General features: G+C 37.2%; 3 protein-coding genes across 3 annotated transcripts in view; 1 reads left to right on the top strand and 2 right to left on the bottom strand.

The window, feature by feature from the left end:
- Positions 1 to 264: 264 nt before the first annotated feature.
- On the bottom strand, positions 265 to 6,871 carry LOC135075816 (uncharacterized). Its single transcript, XM_063970274.1, has 5 exons — positions 6,697 to 6,871; positions 4,524 to 4,595; positions 2,592 to 2,663; positions 2,109 to 2,342; positions 265 to 892 (listed from the first exon to the last, which is right to left on the bottom strand). Exons 1-5 carry the CDS (start codon positions 6,772 to 6,774, stop codon positions 740 to 742), a joined length of 609 nt encoding a protein of 202 aa, XP_063826344.1. The 5' UTR covers positions 6,775 to 6,871; the 3' UTR covers positions 265 to 739.
- Positions 6,872 to 8,386: 1,515 nt separating this feature from the next.
- Positions 8,387 to 10,046, bottom strand: LOC135075815 (putative transmembrane protein 183BP). The gene is made up of 3 exons (XM_063970273.1): positions 9,858 to 10,046; positions 8,974 to 9,659; positions 8,387 to 8,757 (listed from the first exon to the last, which is right to left on the bottom strand). The coding sequence occupies exons 1-3, from the start codon at positions 9,898 to 9,900 to the stop codon at positions 8,440 to 8,442; spliced, it is 1,047 nt and encodes a 348-aa protein (XP_063826343.1). The 5' UTR covers positions 9,901 to 10,046; the 3' UTR covers positions 8,387 to 8,439.
- Positions 10,047 to 11,178: 1,132 nt separating this feature from the next.
- The window catches only part of LOC135075959 (liprin-alpha-3), a 171,627-nt gene continuing 165,437 nt past the window's right edge, over positions 11,179 to 17,368 (top strand). The window contains exon 1 of the mRNA XM_063970406.1: positions 11,179 to 11,708. Within this exon, the coding sequence (XP_063826476.1) occupies positions 11,460 to 11,708 (249 nt within the window). The 5' untranslated portion in view covers positions 11,179 to 11,459. The remainder of the gene's footprint in view (positions 11,709 to 17,368) is intronic.

Here is a 17,368-nt window from a genome sequence, read left to right as displayed (position 1 = left end):
TATGCCCAATAAAAATCTTAGCCTTTAATTTTACTGTTTAGTACCTCAAAAATGAAAAATGAAAACCTCATTTTCGCCATTTTCTCTGCTACCCGGCCTTAACACCAACTCGTGACGTCAAGAGATTTAATTAATAGAACTGAATTGAAGTGAAAATGTTTACATTTTTACTATATTTTACCTCTTGACGTCATAATTATGTTCATGTTGATCGGAGTTCCTAGGTGTCTCTATAAGGTAGGTGTACACAATAAATAAAACACATTTCTTGCAATAACATTATTATTCTGATATCAATTTAATATAACTTCCTCAAAAAGTTAAATTCCAAGGGCCAAATTGGTTAAAGAAGCTCTTGAAACTGAACTCAATTTCCAGGCTGATATAAGTTTTCTTTAATTACAGAAATTATTCCCTTATTGTTGTTAGGTTATGGTCTCCCATTAAACGCTATACGCGGCCTACGACGTCAGCGTCAAACGTTCCTATCGACGTCCATTGTCGACGTCAACATTTTTTTTTATCCACAACGAGGAAACTCTTGGCCTGTATCTCACCTGATGGTAAGTGACGATCAGGCCGAAGGTGGAAGCGAGCTTCACCCGGAATCCTCAACCACGGAGGAAGATCTGAAGAAGATCACGAACGTGCATTTCTATAGTAAGCCTTGTGACGCGGCCTACGGCGTAAATAGGAGACCACAGCCTTAACATTGTTCATTCATCATCGTCATATCCTCCTAGGGCGAACGTGGAAGCACTCGGCAGGAGTTGCAAGACCCGGTAGGAATAGCGGGCGCGAAGCAGTCGTCCGGGCAAACGGCGCACGCGCCGGCGTACTGGCGAGCATACGCGCAGTCACTTGATGAAGACCACTGGGATGGAGGCACGTTCTGCGGACCATACAGCTTGTTACTTTATCATCATTACTTTTTCAGGGCCAGTCTAAAATCAGCGCTGAGCTTGTAGCTCAGCATTATGCTGAGACTGGTACCTTTTGCTTACCTATAAAAAGTGTAACATCATAAGATTCAAATTTTTGTTTATAACTTTTTCTTTTTTTTTATTTCTGTGTACCCATTCACATGTAAGTGATTTATTTTTTAGTGTAGCAATAAAAAAAAATTCATTTTCATTTTCATAACCAATTTAAGTTTCATTATTTGTATTGTCTGCTGTTGGTTTTTCTAGTAAAATAAATCATCAGCTCAGCATCACCCTGGAGCTCAAATGATCAGCCTCCTTAGAGCCAAAGCACACGATTTGTTGCAACGCCGGAGCAATGTCCATGCGTTGTCTTACATAGAAATATGTATAGATCGTTTCATCCACAAAGACGCGCCCCACCAATTTTTGGTCGAGGGAGCACGGGGTGCGGGGAGTTTGATCCGAGCAATCCGAGCGTCATTGTTGTAGTGTGCGTGTGCACTCATGGATATTATCGTGCACCGATAACACTCAAACATTTGCGGAAGAATGGTGGGGCACGTCTTCGTGGATGAAACGATCTATATCTGTGGCTGGCTAACGCGCTGCGGCGAAATCTTTGCGGTGCGGCACCGTATCGCGTTCGCGTCTTGTGCTTTGGCTCTAAGACAAGTCACAAAACGTGATTGTGGACTGTAATCGTTTTACCGAATGAAATGCCTAACATACAAAAAACGCAGAAGCGAAGCGATGTCAGAATTACAACTTGTCTGGGGGAGCTGGTCATTTGGGCTACAAAATAGGAGGACAACCTTTTAAATTACCAGAATCAAAAGGGAGAATTTGGGCAATACTATAATACAACACTGCCCCTAAAAACTTATCAGTTACCAAAGAACTGGATAATTCGAAATGTGTAGAACACCATGGCAATAACCTAGATTTTTTTTTACTTTTTCTTTTTTTTATTAAAGATTATTAGTAATTTGTGAAATAACCCGTTAGCCCCTCTTACTAAGCTAATATGCTAGTATCACGAGTGAGCTCACCACAATAGTCGAGCGGCGGCGAGGACCGAACCCGCATCACGAGTCGACCAGTCCGACCCCTTCACCGTTCGGCTATCATGGCTTATAGATGATACGCTTTTGTTTTTTTAGATAAAAACCGTCGTCAGCTTACCCTTATGAAAGTGGCCAGCATGCAGAACGTGACGTCATACGCGGGGCAGTCTACGTAATACCCCTGGGCGGGTAAGTTCTGCACGAGACACGTGGCTTTAGCCTGCGCAATGGCGGTGGCCCAGTCAGGGTGTTCCTTCGCAAAGTCGTCCAAGTACTTGCCAAGCTTGGCGGTGTTTATACTCGATCCGTCCAGCCAGCCCATTTCATTGACGACGCACTTCATTACGTCACACTGCAATAATACGTTAGTTTATATTACAAAGTGTTCTTAAGGGCAAGGGAGTGGCAGGACAAGTAGAGATTTAGAATCCCTCGTTAACAAAGCAATAATAGCATAATTTGCTGGGAATCGAACCCTGGAAATCTGGGTCTCAGACATGTGTGTGATTTAGAATCAACTCGTTTGGTAGCACTGCGCTATTCGATAGATGAGATTATATTCTTATATTATACTTCAAAGCCAAAAAGTTCTAGTACTCACTTTATTTGATCCTGGACACCTACTTTGTATCCCATGAGGAATAATTTGTGGAATGGAACCGCAGGTAATAATCTGGAAAAGATACCTTCACATTAACATAAATTCATATACCTACTTATTATTAATACTATTTACTTTAATATTCTAACAATACAATTCGGTGCTATATCACGTCGACGTCAGCCGTGATAAAATCTTATCGATGGTTTTATCAAATGTACGGGCTTACCGCGTAAAATCGATAAAATACCTCAATAAACGTTTATCATGGCGCTCGCTCATCCTAGGCTTAAAGGCTAGCACTCTAGGTATGCGTTCTATTTGGCGAATTCTTTATACTCGACTAGACCCGGCGTACTTCGTACTGCCTATGTTCATCAGAAATAATCTCAGAATACGGAACAAACCAGAAACCGTCAACGGGCGTAAATGTGTAGTCATATAAATTACTCCGAATCGCACTAATTTGACTTTAGAGCAATTAGTCAATGGCCGGCGCGCGCATTGTTTACATATCCGTCAGATTGACACTTTATAATTAAATTATGCCGTCTTGTGCCGTTTCAACATGTAAGAATGCTACTGGAATTACGAAGAAAGTGCATAGGATCATGTTTTATCCGTAAGTAGCACATTTCCAATTCATTTTAATTAAATAATAATTTTCAAAAAAAATCACGGTTGTATTTTGTAAGTGTTGCCACAGGTCAACGGAATATTTTACCCTACTTTTTTATATTGAATTACATTTGTCTATAAACAATTCACGCGTTAATTTTGTTAGCGTTACCACAGAATAATGGAATATTTTCCCCATCCTTTTTGTTTTAATTAGTTTTTAGTGTAATTTCATCCATGACATGACAACCTGATTAATTAAATTATAAGTGCTAAACTAAAGGTCTAAACTGAATAAATATTTTTGATTTTGATTTGATTTTAATATATTGAATTAATTTATAATATAACTCCCTAAATAATGGGGAGATAATAAATTACTATCGTGAATTTCATACTTTCCCATTTATTCAAAAGTAAGGCATTGGTATCAACAGATCAGCAGCAGCAATATTTGTATATTTAATAATAATTTTAAGTAATTAATTATTGCTTACATACTTACTCTCATTTTCTTTCAGGATACACAGCCAGAGTTGCCTCGCAATCAAATTCAAATATTGGTGATGTTTTTGATTTGGATTCTGTTTTTGACTCCAAGAAAAGTTAAACTAAAAGCACTACTGTGCCGTAAACAAATGTTTTGTTGTCGATATGTTTAGGTAGGTACATAATAAAGAACCATATTATGTTTCTTTTTTGTTTTACTTGGCATTCTAAAATTTATATTCGACTTTTGTAATTGACTTTTAAATAACATAGTTATTATACCTACATGTAGTATATTACACTATTTAATAGAAATAAATAATCATCTACACTTAGTTACTTCGGAGTAAAAATTAAATTCATAGGTAGGTAGGTACTATCTATGCCTATGGCCAGTCATGTCGTTTCGTTCTATCGCAAAGAATCACCATTTGATGAGAGCGAGAGCAAAAACGGAAATGGATAGTTAACAATGTGGCCGTGTGTACTTATTTTTACTTACTTATTTTTTACTTGTTTAACATCTCTTTAAAAAATTACACAATTTTACCCCAAAAATGGGGGTGTCACACGGCGCTAGTAACACTAAAGGGGGTAGAGGGGCGCGGGAGGGGAAGTATTTTGGACACAAGTTGCCGCGTAGAAATGTTATCGAACACTCCTTCTGGTTTGTTCTGTATTCTGAGGAAATAATGTACGATTCTAATGGTGAAAGAATTTTTCAAAACGGTCCAGGAGTTTCGGAGCCTATTCAATACAAACAAACAATAAAATCTTTCCTCTTTATATTAGTGTAGTTAAACAGTAAACATAGAAAAGACTTACGTTCGCAGGCATGTCTCCACAATAAACTCGTGGAGGAGCGGGAGGAGCGACGGGAATATCAGCCCCACACATCTGGAAAATGTAAACATTATTTAAACAGAATGGTGGACGGATAGGTATTCTTAGTATTATCACAGAATAATAATAAGTACTACGTACAGAAGTTTTACTTCGCGAAGGTATTTAAAAAAATGTATGCTCAATGTCATTAACAATACCTATGGTGTAATTTAGCTTGTCTCAAGAGTCAAGCAAGTTTGTCAGAAGTTTTGTTGACAAACGTCAGTGATCGGTACTGCGCCGAAGCTATAGGGCTGACTTCGGTAAAATGATGTGACGTGAGGTGCCAATCTGCAGAAAATGGCAGATAGTCCAGTAGAATTAGCTTTTAAATCGGAAATAATTCCTACAAAAGATTTTATTGCTTTAATGGCTTCATTGGTTGCCCATTAAGACTCTCCTAAGTTTTCGACTTCGACGGAGTTGTGCTTAAGTGGTGGGGGCCCCCGAAAGGGGCGCTTTTTCGGTTTTCCAGTTATACCGCGTAAAGGACTTACCCTATCGAAAAGTGGTCTTCCTGATGGTTGAAGGGCATTTAATTCTGCATTAAATAAGACCAAATTCATATGTTTTGAACAAACCGTTCTCGTGCAAATGTTCGGCAAAGTAGAAAATATGTGTATAATTAATGACCCTCTCCACGTCCAATGGCTCGTTACCCGCAGGCTTCCAAGTCTTAAAAAGGAGCGCCTCAACCAGTGTAACCCTATCAAGGCATACGAGCTGGATTCGCCTATCCTTGTTCGTCCCAGCCGTTCCTTAACTGCGGAATAGCTTAACTGCGGAGTTCCTTAACTGCGGATAGAGCCGAAGCAGTAAAGAAAAATGTTGCAAGCACGGAAAATAGCATTTAAACTATTTTCACGCGTGCGAAGTTGATTTTGTGGCGTCGAACCTTGGACCAGGCATACGGCTAGGCAACGTAGTCGTGCAGGAGGCTGCAAGGAAGAGGGACAGCCACAGTAGATAACGCAGGGTCGTTCAGGAGAGTGCAAGGAAGAGGTGCACCAACCGCAGTTAAGGAACGGCTGGGACGCACAAGGATAGGCGCATCAAGCTTGTAAGCCTTGATAGGGTTACACTGGTTGAGGTGGAACTTTTCAAGACTTGGAAGCATGTGGGTAACAAGCCATTGGACGTGGAGAGGGTCATTAATTATACGTATATTTTCTACTTTTCCGAACTTTAGTGCGAGAACGGTTTGTCCAAAACATTTGAATTAGGTCTTATTCAATGCAGGATTAAGTGCCCTTCAACCGCCATGAAGACCACTGTTCGATAGGGCAAGTCCTTTACGCGGTATAACCGGAAAACCGAAAAAACGCCCCTTTCGGGGGCCCCCACCACTTAAGCACAACTCCGTCGAAGTCGAAAACTTAGGAGAGTCTTAATGGGCAACCAATGAAGCCATTAAAGCAAAAAAATCTTTTGTAGGAATTATTTCCGATTTAATCAATTTTTGTGTTTAATTCTACTGGCCTAAGAGGAAATACATGATTTAGCATGAATTATCATGAATAATATTAACTACTTATTTACCTCTCAGTGTCTTCAGGCAACTTAAAAAAGTACATTCTGTGTTTTTATTATTATTTAGGCAGTTAAATACTGCACAGTATTTAGTACACCATTTTCTTTATTTTTTTCCATCATACACAGGAATACGCGTGCGTGAGTCAATGTTCGCTCGTATGTGAGGCCTTGTCGAATATTACTCTTGTAGGGGGCAATCGTGCGTGTTTTGTTTTCGATGTAAACTCGCGGAGATGAACAGGCCTGGTATTATTGTAGATTCGCATTTATGTACAGTCCAATAGGAAACAAAACTAAATAACATGGAACTGTAGTTTGGGTAGTAGGATATTTATATTGCACCTGACAACAATCACCATGATCTCGCACTAATTAACTTTAGATGAGTTCATTGACACGACCGGGAATTGACCCCGAGACCTCTTGCGTATCTACGAAACCGCGCCACTACCAATAATTATAATTATCTTCAGACGGGTGGACTTTATAATTTTTTCCCCGTTATATAAGTCGCTGAGATCGCAATGTGGAGTACTTAGATAGTATATTCATAAAAACTATTAAAATGAAAGTTACTTACCGCACATATTACCAAGAATAAACCGAGAATTCTCAACATTTTGCCCTTTTTAATTTCACCAAACTGAAACTGGTCCATTCGTCAACACGCCGCGGGCTGTCTGCGCAAACGACGCGGGTCAACTCATGCGCAGGTCAGGCTAATCTTGCTGTGATGTTGCGGTAAAGTGTGGGACGAGGGTAATTTGCACGTTGACTACTCATATGTAGCATTTTTCAGAATAAATAGAATTACTAGGTAGAAATAGGGTTCCCTTTTTATGATGATGAATAATTTCCGAGTAAAGGCGCGCACGCACGGGCGACTTTTGTCACCGAGACAGTGTCTCTTTTTCTTTGTTTAAAGGTGCAAGAGAGACAAATATGTATACTGTCACGGTGACAAAGTCACCCGTGGGCGCATAGCCTAAGTAGCAGGAAGGAACGCTGCCACGATTAAAATAGGCATTAGGTATTGGTGTAAAGATGATATGAAAGACAACAGTTTATTCAATTTCAGCCGAATAAAAGGTGATAAATTATAAGTCTTGTAGTCAGTCATTCTTAAAATACTGAAACCCGGATGCCAAACTAGTGCAACGTATCAAGACTCGAACGGAATACCTAATTGTGGATAACATGAGGTCATACTGGTTCACCTTGATAGTGATGTTGTCAATAAGACAATCAAATGTTTGTGTACATTTTATCGTTTTTGAATTTTTTACATATTTATGTATGCTTTTGTTTCTGAGATAACTCAATTTAGTAGGTTTCAGTCTACCTTCATTTGGTAATGTGATGAGTACTAATAATTTTAATTAATTTTTTATATCTACACTTTCATAGGCTACGAACTTTGATAGTAACGCCACAAGTAACGCGTCGAGTTTGTCATCGGCTCATCAGCCCTTTTGAAATTCTGTTCCTTTGTAGAATCGCCTTTCACAAACTACCGTCAAACAAACAAGAATCGTGAAACGTAAAAAAATAAATTGCGATTTTAAATTCTATAGATTTCTGGGTACGTACTGCGGAATCTTGGTGTCCAGAGTTACCGCCTCATTTTCAATCTCAGGTAATGAGGTAACGTGGGAACTCGCGGGATTGGTGGGACAGTCAGCGTCAAATAGTTCGTCGTGATACCCAAAGTGACCAAAAAATTGACAACACAACCTTATTCCTTGCAATAAAGACGTGTTGCCAAACTTTTTGGCTACTTTGGGTGTGTCATGGACTTTTTGGCTACTTTGGGTGTCACGAATTTTTTGGCTACTATGGGTGTCACGAACTTTTGGCTATTTTGGGTGTCACGAATTATTTGACGCTGACTGGAAAAGGAAGACGACTGACTGACCGTTCTCAGACACGATCGCTCACGCACAGTATATTATAAGTTAAGTTTGCCAAACAAGCATACCATGTTAATTATATTTCATAGTTTTCAAATTAATTTTAATTTAATAAAAGTAATTGATTTTTTTTTATTATTAGACTGCTGGATTAAAATATTAGAGTTATAGAGATACAAACTTCTAAGACAATATTTTTTTTTAGGAAGCAGCTTAGAAGTCATAAACTTTAATACTACTCAAATGTTACTGTATAGTACTCCAGTATATTACAGTCTACAACAAACTACTACTACAAACTACATGTATCACCCACAACCATCTTTTATATTTTCTAAGAACTAAATTAAAAAATGCAAGTAAACAACAATCAAAAATATAATGATTAATCATATACATACACCTTCATACATCTACAAATCTATTTCACTCGTAGTGAAGAAGTCGTTTTTCAACACTGTCAGTGAATCGGTACTTTCGTCTGTAAACTTTGATGGCAATTGATTATCAAAATGAGGGTACCTAGGGTCCCACCAGTTTAACACGAAAACGGTCACAACTTTGTCCAGAATCACCGTGCACTCCGGCACAACGTCTCGGGACACGTGGTGGCCTGTATTGAAGCCCATGTGCATCTGATAGTGCCGGAGACCTCGCGCTAGAGCCACCTTGAGAGAAGTCAGGACCATTCCCATCAATGGTGGCCCTTGGTAGAAACTCCGGCAGACAACCTGGAAAGATAAACATTAATGTTAAACAACATACAGTGAATAAATTATACATATATGTAGAACAATTTAAACACCTGAAAAGTTCACCATCACAAGATTACTAGCAACTTTTACAACCTAGCTATTACTTTTTCCAGTACAAAATTGTATTAAAGATAAAGATGAATTTATTTGTTGTATTCCAGACATTTTATTATTAATGTACAAAATATTCACCTTCAAAACTTGTGAATCCTCTTCAGGGTTTGCATCCAATTTCCCTAATTCTTCAACAAAATCATTTGTACTGCTACTAAGTAGCTTTCGAATTGCAGACTGTTTCCTGAACTTAAAGAATATTGTCCATAGCGAGGGCCCTTTATCAAACCATATGTTAACACAGCGGCTCTTCACCAGGCGGTGCGGCCGGCATTCTGGGTCTTCTCTCTTAAAGAACACATCGTACGTGTGATGTAACGATCTTATAACTCTTTGTCGCAATCCATATACTCTAAAACTATTCTCTAATCTCAATCTGTATGGCAGCTTTGGATGGCCTTGGCAATAATCTTTGTACAAAGAAGTCCAAAATGATTCTCGTTTCGTAATAGCATAAGTGGCTTTGTTGATCGCAGCAAACCGGCCAACGTCTTCAGGTCTTATAAACCTAGCTATCATGTACCAAACTATCTCCGGGTAAACTATTCCAGGGCGGGCATCCATGTCATCCTGTTTGGGATGCTTTTTCTTCTTGTAGACAAAGGTCTTGGTGCCATCCTCGTTAACTTCTTCAACAATATCCAGATCATCATCTATTTGGTCCCATGACAAGTCTTCAGGAGCTGGTACAGTGCAAACGGATTTTTTAATCTTATCTCCACATTTTGATGCATTTGCCGAGTCGTTTATTGTAAAGTCTGCAACTGTAAAACATCGAAATAAATTTGAGAAAACTCAAATAAAAATATTAAATAATCGACTTGCGGTGTGTGTGAGCAAGCATACTGACAGCATGCAATCAAAACAACTACGCAAAGTGTTACCAATTAGAACTTGTTTTCCTATTAGAAATTATGCATTTAGTAGAATTAAGGATTACGAAGAGATTTTAGATTGTTTACCTCGGTGAAATTTCTTTGAAGTCTTCTCTTTCTTTTTCGGCATTTGTTAACTAATAATAAATATTTGGAAGTGATTATTCACACTTCTATTGATCTAGTAAGTCAATAAATATTTATCAGCAAACAAATATGACAGAAATTCAGAAATTCGATGTTTTTTTACAAATCTCTTGAGAAAAATGGGAAAAAAACATTTCAGATTTTTATTTTGACAAGTTTGACAACAATATTGACAACTAATTTGAACTTTTAAAAAGTCTACACTTGTTTGTGGTTGTTTGTGGCCCTGATAAAACAGTTTTTAGTCAAGTTAGCTTTAGCTCTAGCTCTTAGGTCTCTGGAAGTAGCTCGTCCTTGTAACTTAAGACGCTTTTACACTGCGCGGAAATTAGCCAAGTCAAGTAAAAAAAACAGTGAGGTGGGGATGAAAAAAATAATTAATTTCATCCCCACTCCCACTCCACTGTTTTTTGACTTGACTCGGCTAATTTCTGCGTAGTGTAAATCCGCCATTAAGTTCTATCTTTATATTTCGTAGCTGACGACCCTCTCTCTCTCATTCAAAAGGTTATTGTTCCATTGATATAAATTATACTCTTTGTTTGTTCTGTATGAAACTGATTTATTATGAAAATGTTCCACCTCAGTAGACAGTTGGACACAGGGAAACCGTATCAATGATCCTAGCCCCCGGCCTACAGAAGCCCCCAGAGCCGACCCAAAACATTTTTTTAGATGACTTTCCTTCTTGATCCTATAAGACCATCATTTTTTATACAGAGCCCTTTTATGGCAAACTAGGCTAGTTACTTACTCCACTGAGTCAACTGATTGGACCCAGTAGACAGTGCAGTGTATAGGACTACATTTTTGTTACTTAATCATTTCATAAATTTTTTGTAGGCAATTTATTTGAACGATGACATGTTTTTATCGATTGTGTGAAGCAAAACACGCGCTGGAGACCCTTCAACAAGCAACAACAAGCTTGGAGCTTCAACAAGTCAACAAGTTCTATAAAAATATTTTTTAAATAACAGCTAGGATAACTATAACTTAAATTATAATTTATATCAATAATTTAAATCTAAAAGCTACCTATTATGCCTGACACTAAGAACGTGTTGTACAATAATACAACACAGTAAAAGTCCGCATGGCAAGATTATTTTTGAATCTTACAGTTGGAATTTAAAAATGATCCAGCTCCAGATAAATTGTTTTAAATAACCAAATCGGAAAATTTAAAACTGGGCGAGCTCTAAAAATCAACTACAAATTAAAAAAATAAACATTATTGTCTCTGAAATAAAGTGACGTTCAAATTCAAGATGGCAGACATGCCGCTTGAGCCATGAGAGTATGGAACCGTAGGAGTACAAGTTTTAGGTGTGTCTTTTTAGATATCGAACTAGAATGTCGCCCGAATTCTTGACTAAAATCCTATTTGAATGTTTTGACAATGTAAATCTTCGTTTTTGTGTCTCGTGCGCTAGATTTAGGTAACATTTGTGCCGGAACATATGTAATAAACCGAGATCGAAATTGTGTTGTTCGGTGTATCGTGTACGATAATTATTCTTGTGTAAATGGTAAATTAAAATGTGGAATATGATGTGCGACGTGATGCCCACGATTTCTGAGGACAGTATCAGCCAGAGAAGTTCGCAGTTATCTGGTGAAGATGCTAACTTCGAGCAGCTCATGGTGTCTATGTTGGACGAGCGTGATAAGCTTGTGGAGAGTTTGCGGGAGACGCAGGAGCGTCTGGGCGACTCGGAACTGCGCCTCAAGGAGGTGGAGAAGGAACGGGACTCCTTGCATAGGCAAATCGCCGCCAACTTACCTCAGGTCAGTGACAGATTATAAGAATTATCTGGTGATCTCACTCAAAATGTGATGCTTGGAAATAGTGAACTTAGTTCATGTTCGAATAAGAGTGTGAACTTAGTACATATTCAGTAGTAGGTGTACACAGATATCAGTGTATCAAAATCATGTCACATTTTGAATTAGAACATCCATTCCCAAGAAAAATCGAGGTGTGTATGGGTAAGAGGCGTGTGTAAATCAGTGGTGTTGTGACTGGATTCCAATTTGAATGAAAGAGGAGTACCTACATACTTAATCTACAAAACAAATTTTTACTTTAACAGCTCTAACACAGTTTTTCCTTTCCCTAGAAACCCTTTCCTGTCCTGATTCCTGTCCAAAATTCCTGACCTTCCTACGATGTGACCAATGATAGATAGCACCACTAATAGAAGCACCATCATATAGCACCACTAATAGAAGAAGTTGTAAATAAGATTTAGAAGTTAGGTAAAAATATTGTAATTTAGGGAACATGTGCACTACTTTTCTTATTGGTCTATTTATTACAAATAGAAATTATTATGTATATGTATGTACTGTACATAATTCAACTTTGAAAGTGTAAAAGTAAATATCTGATAAGATTGTGATTGTGACCTTGCGCTGCGTGGCTAAAACAAGTATCATAGGTGATTACCTAGGTACATAAGTATTATGTGCTATGAATGACTTGATATAAGAAACATCTTATTTATATGGACAATATTAAATTTATTTACTTTTAAACATTATGATTTATGAAACAAAGTGTAATCAGTAGCATTAATTTACGATAATTAGTCAATGAATAACTAAAATGAGAAGAACCATTTGGTGTAGTGGTTCGAAACGGACAACTATTCCGGAGGTAGCAGGTTCGATTCCCGCACAGTACAAACATATGTGTGCATGAACATATTTGTTTGTATTGGATTGGGTGTTTTCTATGTATAATAAGTATGTATTTACAAAAAAAAAGTATTTAAGTATGTTTATATCCATTGTCTAGTACCCATAGTACAAGCTTTGCTTAGTTTGGGACTAGAAGCGCAGTGTAAAATGTCTAAGGATGTTTATTTATTTATTATATGATTCATTTATCATTAGAAGTTAATTAATTGGTCTAGAGCTAAACCGATTTATGTAATTCTTAAAATATTAGCAGTAGTCAAAGACAAAGAATGAGACTAGGTCAAGGGAACAAGCCAGTCATTCATTGGAACGGCTGCACATTGCTATTGTGAAGAAATAAATTTGCAATTCAGTTTATTCCGTATAAAAACAGGCTTCAATTTTTTTATTGAAACTATCAATCACTTACGTTTTTTAATTCAATAAACTGTTTAAAATAAAGAAGTTTTTACGAAGATCAATTCATTCTGTTTTATTTTGGTTTCTTGTAAACTGTATTAGGCAGGCCTCCTACTAGGTGGACCGACGATCTGGTAAAGGTCGCGGGAAGAGCCTGGATGCGGGCAGCGCAGGACCGTTCATTGTGGAAAACCTTGGGGGAGGCCTTTGTCCAGCAGTGGACGTCATTTGGCTGAAAAAAGAAAAAAAAACTGTATTAGGCTGATCCAGCTAAATAAACAACTAGAACCAGCACTATTCACATCAGCTGCTGATTGATTACTTTTCAATTAGTGTGTGTATTTCATAATATTGCTATTTCATTGATGTTTATATTATGCAATCTTGATAGATTCAATTTCATTCAAGTTCAATAACTCAATAATAAAGTGTGAAATCGTGTCACATGAATTGATTACATCATGATAATGTTGTTTATGTGTTGTTGTTTACCAAATCACTCATGAATAGCATCAATTCTTGAGTCATTAATGTTGATCTATTTTCAGTGGCGCCATCAAGTATTGGTGGATAAATAATTTAATTTAAGTTTGGTGTCATATAATTTTTGATTGCTATAAATATAACCCTGCTAATGTGGTTATCTGCCATTTCTAGAAAGAATACATGATTTAACATTCAGTAGATCTTTCTTACCACTATCAAAATGTATTCTAAAAATATTCATTGGGTAGGTCATTCATTCATATCCTACATTGTTTTTTCTTCTTCTTTCTTTTTTTTAGAAGCCTTCGCGTACTTCAATGACCTTAAGGGGCAAGTACGAATTCCGCTAGGGGCAAATATTATTGCGATGAGCACGAGAATTTGAACCAAAAGTTATCATGTTCATTATCTATTTACGACGTTTCATTATCTAGTCGCCATCGTAGAAGCTTACGCCAAAAATATTCTATTAGTCATTTAGGGAATGGTTAACATATTTTTCGATCATAGTTCATGAATGAAAATGTGTTTATCCACGCCGATTATTTGGCTTTGAGTTCCGCTTTTATTTTGGTCGATACAAATGAGCCGGATTCAAAGTTTGAACCTTTTAATGTGCCTATATTTAGAACCCATACAACTTTTATACCTCAGATAATGCGCGCGTATGGCGTCTCAAATAAACTAATTTCGACGATGAGCAGCTAGCCACGATAGTGAATTACAGTCAATAAAATAATTTGGTTTTTTACTTTACAATCTATTGATGCAATAATATTAAATTGCTCTTACCAATTATTACCTACCAAACTTGGGGAGACCTTTGTCTCAATCTTTAGCAGAACTTTTAATCTAGACTAATTAGATACATAATGCAGATACACACACATGACGTTAAACATCCACTATTCATGATGTAAATGCTCGTACTCATCACTCTTTCATTGCGACCCCCTTGCGAATCCGCAAAGCTGATGTTGAAGGTCGGCACGCGACCAAGAGACCAGATGACCGTCGAGGCTAACAAAAACAAACAGGAGATAGTAAACGACATCGAAAGTTGACCTTACTACAGAAATAATACGTTGAAGTTAGCATCACTTGTTAGTACGACTGCCTGCCGTCATTAACGTAGGTGGACGACTCATCCAACCTAAAAGGCCCCAAAAGTCAATAGGCTAAAGAATTTTCTAATTTCCGCATTGCTATGTAACATTGGAATTTACCCAAAATAGACTAAAACAATATTAGACCAAAGAAGCTATGTGAAAACGTTTATCAGCGACCAGTATGTCTTAATATTCAGGTCGGTATGTTGATTAAAAAGATACTAGTCGCCTCTTGGCCAATAAAGAGACTGTAAAAATTCCACAAGATTGAGTGGGGTACTGGGGTTACACCAGAACGATTAAGTTTAATCCCCGAAAATTGGAGAAGTTTCGAAGAAAATCAAACAAATCAGTGCGGTTGAAATATCGCCGAGTGAATTCCTGCACGACGAACATTATTGAAACCAGATCTTGCAACAATTAATCGAAGTAGAACAAATAACACACCTGGATAGAATGAAAATGAAACAAGAAAGTTTCGATTGTTTTTCTTGAAGACTTTCCTAATTAATTGGCGTCATTTGTTACTTTGTAATTTATTATTCAATGTATTTGATCGAAATCGTCAGCGACTTTGTTATTGTTATCAATTAAATAAAAACGTTTTGAAACAATACTTCTTGGAGTTGCAGAATAAGTTGATCTATTTATACAGGGTGGCCAAAACAGTGAGGTCTAAAAGAAAAAATTAGATTCCTTACATCAAGGTGTACCTAAATCACCCCCATGTATATTATACGATTGTGCTTAGTTTAGGAGATAGAGTTAATTTTGTGATATTTTAAAATTTTATGACCTAGTAGGCTTTAAACATTTTTATCTTTTTTTGGGGTTGACTTTTTTCAGATTTCTTTTTTTCGAGAGATTTGTTATGAATTGCAGATGTTTGAAAAAAATAATCACCTTCCTATCTTTGATTCAAGTTACAAAAGTTTTGATAGAAACATTAAAATTATGCTTTTATCAGAACACTATCAAATTTTCAACTTAAAAGTTTAAGTAAAAAAAAGAACTTCCATAGGTCCACAACCATTTTAAAAACTGCGCCGTTTCCTGAACATTCATAATAATACAAAAAAACATGTACTTAATAGGCCACTATTTCCTGTAATCGGTCCACTAAAGTGGTAAGTCGGAGATTTCGTTACATGTTTTTGACTTTCTTAGAGTGAATTAATATTGGGAATCCTCTAAGTTTACATTACGTAGAACAGATTTAAAGCAGTAACTGGACAGAACATGTTTTTATTCTCAACGAGGAAGCTCTTGCCCTTCATCACACCTGGTGGAAACTGATGATTAGGCTGAAGGTGAAAGGGAACTTCAACTACAGAGGAACTATGGCTTCCTACCTCCAAATGCCGGAATACAGTAATGCTATTAACATTATTGTTTTAGTGACAGACTTAGGAAAATAGAGTTGCTAGCCAGGCAGACTTAGATCAAACCCTCCCACCAACCAAACCGAGCAGAAAATTTCACTTCCACTGGGAATCAAACCCGGGACCTCTGAAGCTTACCTCTTACCACTTGAAGACAGAGGCAGTTGTTACAATTTACTATTACTCTTGAAATACCTACTACAGTGAGAAGAAGAAGGAGGGATATTTGGTTTATGTTCATCAAAACTTACTTGAAATAACAATGTGTTCCGGAGGTAGGAAGCCATAGTTCCTTTGTAGTTGAAGTTCCCTTCCACCTTGAGCATAATCATCAGTTTCCACCAGGTGTGATGAAGGGCAAGAGCTTCCTCGTTGAGAATAAAAACATGTTCTGTCCAGTTACTGCTTTAAATGTGTTCTACGTAATGTAAACTTAGAGGATTCCCAATATTAATTCACTCTAAGAAAGTCAAAAACATGTAACGAAATCTCCGACTTGCCACTTTAGTGGACCGATTACAGGAAATAGTGGCCTATTAAGTACATGTTTTTTTGTATTATTATGAATGTTCAGGAAACGGCGCAGTTTTTAAAATGGTTTTGGACCTATGGAAGTTCTTTTTTTTACTTAAACTTTTAAGTTGAAAATTTGATAGTGTTCTGATAAAAGCATAATTTTAATGTTTCTATCAAAACTTTTGTAACTTGAATCAAAGATAGGAAGGTGATTATTTTTTTCAAACATCTGCAATTCATAACAAATCTCTCGAAAAAAAGAAATCTGAAAAAAGTCAACCCAAAAAAAAGATAAAAATGTTTAAAGCCTACTAGGTCATAAAATTTTAAAATATCACAAAATTAACTCTATCTCCTAAACTAAGCACAATCGTATAATATACATGGGGGTGATTTAGGTACACCTTGATGTAAGGAATCTAAATTTTTCTTTTAGACCTCACTGTTTTGGCCACCCTGTATTTATTGCTAAGAGAAGGATAATGTGACTGGTATTTCCAGGCTCAAGTGATAATGGCCCATGAGCTTGAGCATGCGGTTAGATACGCGTCATCCTTGTCAGCAAGCTAACCGCACCATCTTGACGAGGTCCTCGCATAGTGACAGTCTGTCGATGTGACTTTGGTCACATGCGCTTCACATTTGATTTATGAGTTTTATGACCAATGCATTTACTGAGATTCACGGTCTTCTTCAGCCAAATCGTTGATATTGTACCTGTTATTTTCTTTCTTTCTTTGTATTTTGTTGGTTAACTCTACCAAACCACCCCTTGATTTATCTTCCTTTAAAATGTGGATTTCAGTAACCTAGATACACTCGCTGGCAGTTCTGGCAGATATACTGCTGAAAT

Source organism: Ostrinia nubilalis, chromosome 11 (assembly GCF_963855985.1).
Source record: "Ostrinia nubilalis chromosome 11, ilOstNubi1.1, whole genome shotgun sequence".
NCBI lineage: Eukaryota > Metazoa > Arthropoda > Insecta > Lepidoptera > Crambidae > Ostrinia > Ostrinia nubilalis.
This window is presented reverse-complemented; position numbering and strand designations above follow the sequence as displayed.

Coding starts and splice junctions, on each gene's coding strand:
- LOC135075816 (XM_063970274.1), bottom strand. CDS start 6,774: ATGGACCAGTTTCAGTTTGGTGAAATTAAAAAGGGCAAAATGTTGAGA. Junction 4,596..6,696: donor TATTCTTGGTAATATGTGCG/GTAAGTAACTTT, acceptor TACATTTTCCAG/ATGTGTGGGGCTGATATTCC. Junction 893..2,108: donor TGCTGGCCACTTTCATAAGG/GTAAGCTGACGA, acceptor TATGGTCCGCAG/AACGTGCCTCCATCCCAGTG.
- LOC135075815 (XM_063970273.1), bottom strand. CDS start 9,900: ATGCCGAAAAAGAAAGAGAAGACTTCAAAGAAATTTCACCGAG. Junction 9,660..9,857: donor TTCAAAGAAATTTCACCGAG/GTAAACAATCTA, acceptor GATGTTTTACAG/TTGCAGACTTTACAATAAAC. Junction 8,758..8,973: donor AGGATTCACAAGTTTTGAAG/GTGAATATTTTG, acceptor TTATCTTTCCAG/GTTGTCTGCCGGAGTTTCTA.